This window comes from Trypanosoma equiperdum, assembly GCF_001457755.1.
Source record: "Trypanosoma equiperdum strain OVI genome assembly, contig: ctg_1701, whole genome shotgun sequence".
Lineage (NCBI taxonomy): Eukaryota > Euglenozoa > Kinetoplastea > Trypanosomatida > Trypanosomatidae > Trypanosoma > Trypanosoma equiperdum.
The window spans coordinates 10,397-13,803 of NW_027123729.1; the positions used below are offsets into that span (position 1 = coordinate 10,397).

The following is a 3,407-nucleotide window of genomic DNA, read 5'->3' on the forward strand; positions in this document are numbered from 1 at the left end:
GCTAGCGTCCCAGTGTTCTGGTGAGTTTCACGTATTGGGGGAACGGGTGCAGGGAGAGGCTGGGCAGCGGTAAATAAAGGCTTCAGGAAGAAAACCACGGGCATCCATCCGTTACATCCCCCTTCCCTTACAATAGCATCAGTACTAATCTTCACCCCACTTTCATTCCGTTTCCCTCCCTCCCCCCTCCCCCAATCACTTTCCTCTGAAGCAGAGGCATACGTAATACACCCAAACAGGGCCGCAACCTGTCTCCTCATAACATCACCGAATACTTGCCACAGCATCCCTTACCACAGAGAGCGACTCCGGGTTAACCACGAGGCGCCTCTGTCCACTTTTGTACGACCAGCTCCCCTGACAGAAGAACCCTCAGCTCCACTACTGCCGCTGAATGCACCGCTACTACTACCCCCAGAGATTCCGGCTAGTCTCGATTCCATACCTGTGAACCCGGCATTCACACCTCTGCTTGCACTGAATAACCGTGGAGAAACGGGGCTTGTTACCGTCGCCCTCGACGTTGTTGCGTCGCTTGCACGATCAAAACTTGCGACAACATCGGCCACGTTGTGAAAGAACAATAGCATCACCGAAACGTTATCCGTACTCCCGCGGCTGACAGCAAACTCAGCAAGTTTTTGACAACAGTTATTTATCGCCCGCTTAGTGGCCTCCGGCGATGAACCTACGTCAGGGGTATAGCTTAGGAAGTCACGAACGAACTGTGTCGCCTCCTCGTTCTGCACCGCATCCCACAGGCCGTCGCAAGCCAGGAGAAGGAACTTGCTAGAGTCTGTCAGGTTAATCTGCCGCACATCGGCAACATTAGAAACCATCAGTTCGCGATTAGATATAAACCGATTCCCATTAAACTTGAATTCGTAATCGCCTAATGCGCGGCTCACCGCAAGAACACCACAAACCCTACCAAGCTGTACAAAGCCACCACACTGAAGGATGCGTGTGTGTTCCTTTTTATTCAGGGGTTTATGGTCTTCACTCATTGGTATGGTCGTATTGCCATCATAAAGCACAGCGCGTGCATCCCCCAGACAAGCAACATACAGCATTCGTCCATGAACTGCCGCGGCAATAAGTGTCGATCCTCCAGAGCCACCAAAACCAGCTGAAAGTCCCACACCTCCGCTACCTTTTCCTATTGAATGAAAAATCGCCCGGTCTGCTTGTATAATGGACTCCACAAAGGCTAGTGCGTTATTTTCCCCGAGTGCGGGGTGGGCAATGAAGTTGTCTGGTACATGCTTTGCGGCCAACTCCGCGACACGGCGGCCACAGTGGCCGTCAAGAATACCCAACAGCGACACGGGCTGCCCCACAGCTGTAGTTGCCTGCAGACGGATGAAGTGTTCATCCTCCATTGTTGGTCGAAGGCCTTGCACGCAACCAACGCCTGCGGTAAGTTTGATTGGTAAATTGAAAGATTTCCCTGTGCTCGCCACTACACGGAAGTCGTAACCAAGCCCGTTCTTGCAATCAGTGGCGCAGCCAAACACCCCGCTAGGATTGATCGACAGCTGCTGCGACTCTGAGAGGGACCGTGGGGCGGGTACACCCGCCGTTGATGGCATTTGCTGCGACCTCAGAGACGCCAGTGGCAATAAAGATGGTGATGGTGGTTTCGAGCCCCTCAATCGGTTGCTTCCTTGAGAACTTTCAGCGCCCGGGCAGTAAGAAGGGAGACCCAACTGAGTGCCAACACCATTGAGAACTTGAGTCATGTCAAACGGATCCGTCGAATCTTGCTTTTGCCGCCGTGCGTCAGAGCATCGTGGGGTCACTGTGGCGGCACCACCACCACGTCGCGCTGGATTGGAGGGACACAGTTGGCGTGGGGGGACGGGTAGCAAACGCTGGCTACTGTTGCCGTTCAGTGCGAACTGTAGTTGTCTTATGCCAGACTTTGATCTGCTGCTTCCGGGTGGTTGTGGTTTCTGTGCAGGCTCCTCACCTCCTTGATTTAACATCCGCGTGGAAGGTGGACCTGAAAAAACACGGCGTGGATACCCAGAGCCACTGCCTACTCTCTCACCGCTAATCAATGTGGAACCGCCGAGAACCGCCGCCACGTTTTCGCTTGAGTTGCAGTTTATAGCCCCTCGGTGAAAATAGCGTCGAGGGGGAGAGCTGTTCATTTTTATAGTTCGTGGCGAGCTTACTTCATTGTTGTCGCCGACAAGGGGAGGCCTGTCTCCATTGTTAAGGTGATCACCTCCACCACTACTTTTGGCGGTGCTGACGTCCTTAGTTTTTCCTGGAACTGTGCTTCCCGTGAAAAGGGCGTTAGTTGTTTGATATGTTACTTGTCCTGCTCTCTGGACCTCACCTGGACGTCCCTGACCATCACCAGAGTTGGGTTTCCTGGCGACGTACGGCATGCTGCTGCCAATCCCTCCGTCACGCGATGTCGGTGACTCAGCTACTCCATTGAGGTTACCCTTGCCTGCAGCATCCGTCTTCTCTGAAAGCTTCGCTGTGGAAAGCGGAGGCTTTCTAACACTGGTATACATTCTTGCAACTGATTTTGCACTTGATGTGCCGCCTCGAACTCAAACCCACCTCTTTGCCTGCCCGGTACTCTTTTCCCCTTTGTCCTTCCTCTCTCGGAAGAGAGTCTATGTTCCCTCCTTCAGTTTTCACCGCTGTCTGCCTGTGCCCGTTCAACGGTAAGTCGAAGCTTCCCTCAACACGACTTCAGAATGTTCAAAAAGAAAGGAAACGGAAGAACTTTTTTTTTTCGCGGAAGGCTTCTCCCTCTTTCTTCACCCTTCTAACCACGCCAATACAATTGGTGGGGGGAAAACTTACTGGTTTTCCTTTGCCCTTCTCCGTTCCCTTCCTCTTTTCCTTTTCTCCCCCTTGTGATGAAAAAAAAATTGAAAACTTTTCACTCTGATTGACAGTGCGTATGGGAGTAGGAAGAAAAAAGTTTGATGCCCTAATGGTGGAAGAGGAAGAACTACCAACGTTCCCTTTTCTGCCTTTACTTTTCCCTCTTTTTTTTCCTTTCTCTTTTGCCTCTGCAACTCTCTGCTTAACTTCGTTTTTAAATTCCGTTGCTTCCTCTCACGATGCTTTTTTTTTTTCACCCCCCCCCCGTGGGCGCCTCTGCCTGTTCCTTCACCTCCCAGTTTCCTCACTATTTCCGTCCCTATACCAACTAAAATGACGATGACAATAAACAAGTCCTTATCTAACTATTTCCCCTTCTCTTATTATTCGCTTATATGACTAAGTGATTATCACACAAGCACACACACACACACGAAAGGGCAACCTTCGAGATTTTTATGTATTGAATGATGGATCAGAGAGTAGTCACCGTGTCGTCGTGAACTACTCCAACTCGCACCCGACTACCCGCTTGCCGCTTGCCGCTGCTGCTG

The 3,407-nt window shown here is 51.4% G+C and overlaps 1 protein-coding gene across 1 annotated transcript; it reads right to left on the minus strand.

The window, feature by feature from the left end:
* Nucleotides 1-290: 290 nt before the first annotated feature.
* TEOVI_000724600 (protein phosphatase 2C, putative) lies at nucleotides 291-2,531 on the minus strand (the record flags this gene model as incomplete). The annotated part of the gene is made up of 1 exon (XM_067222781.1): nucleotides 291-2,531. One exon carries the CDS (start codon nucleotides 2,529-2,531, stop codon nucleotides 291-293), a length of 2,241 nt encoding a protein of 746 aa, XP_067078882.1.
* Between the last annotated feature and the right edge of the window lie 876 nt (nucleotides 2,532-3,407).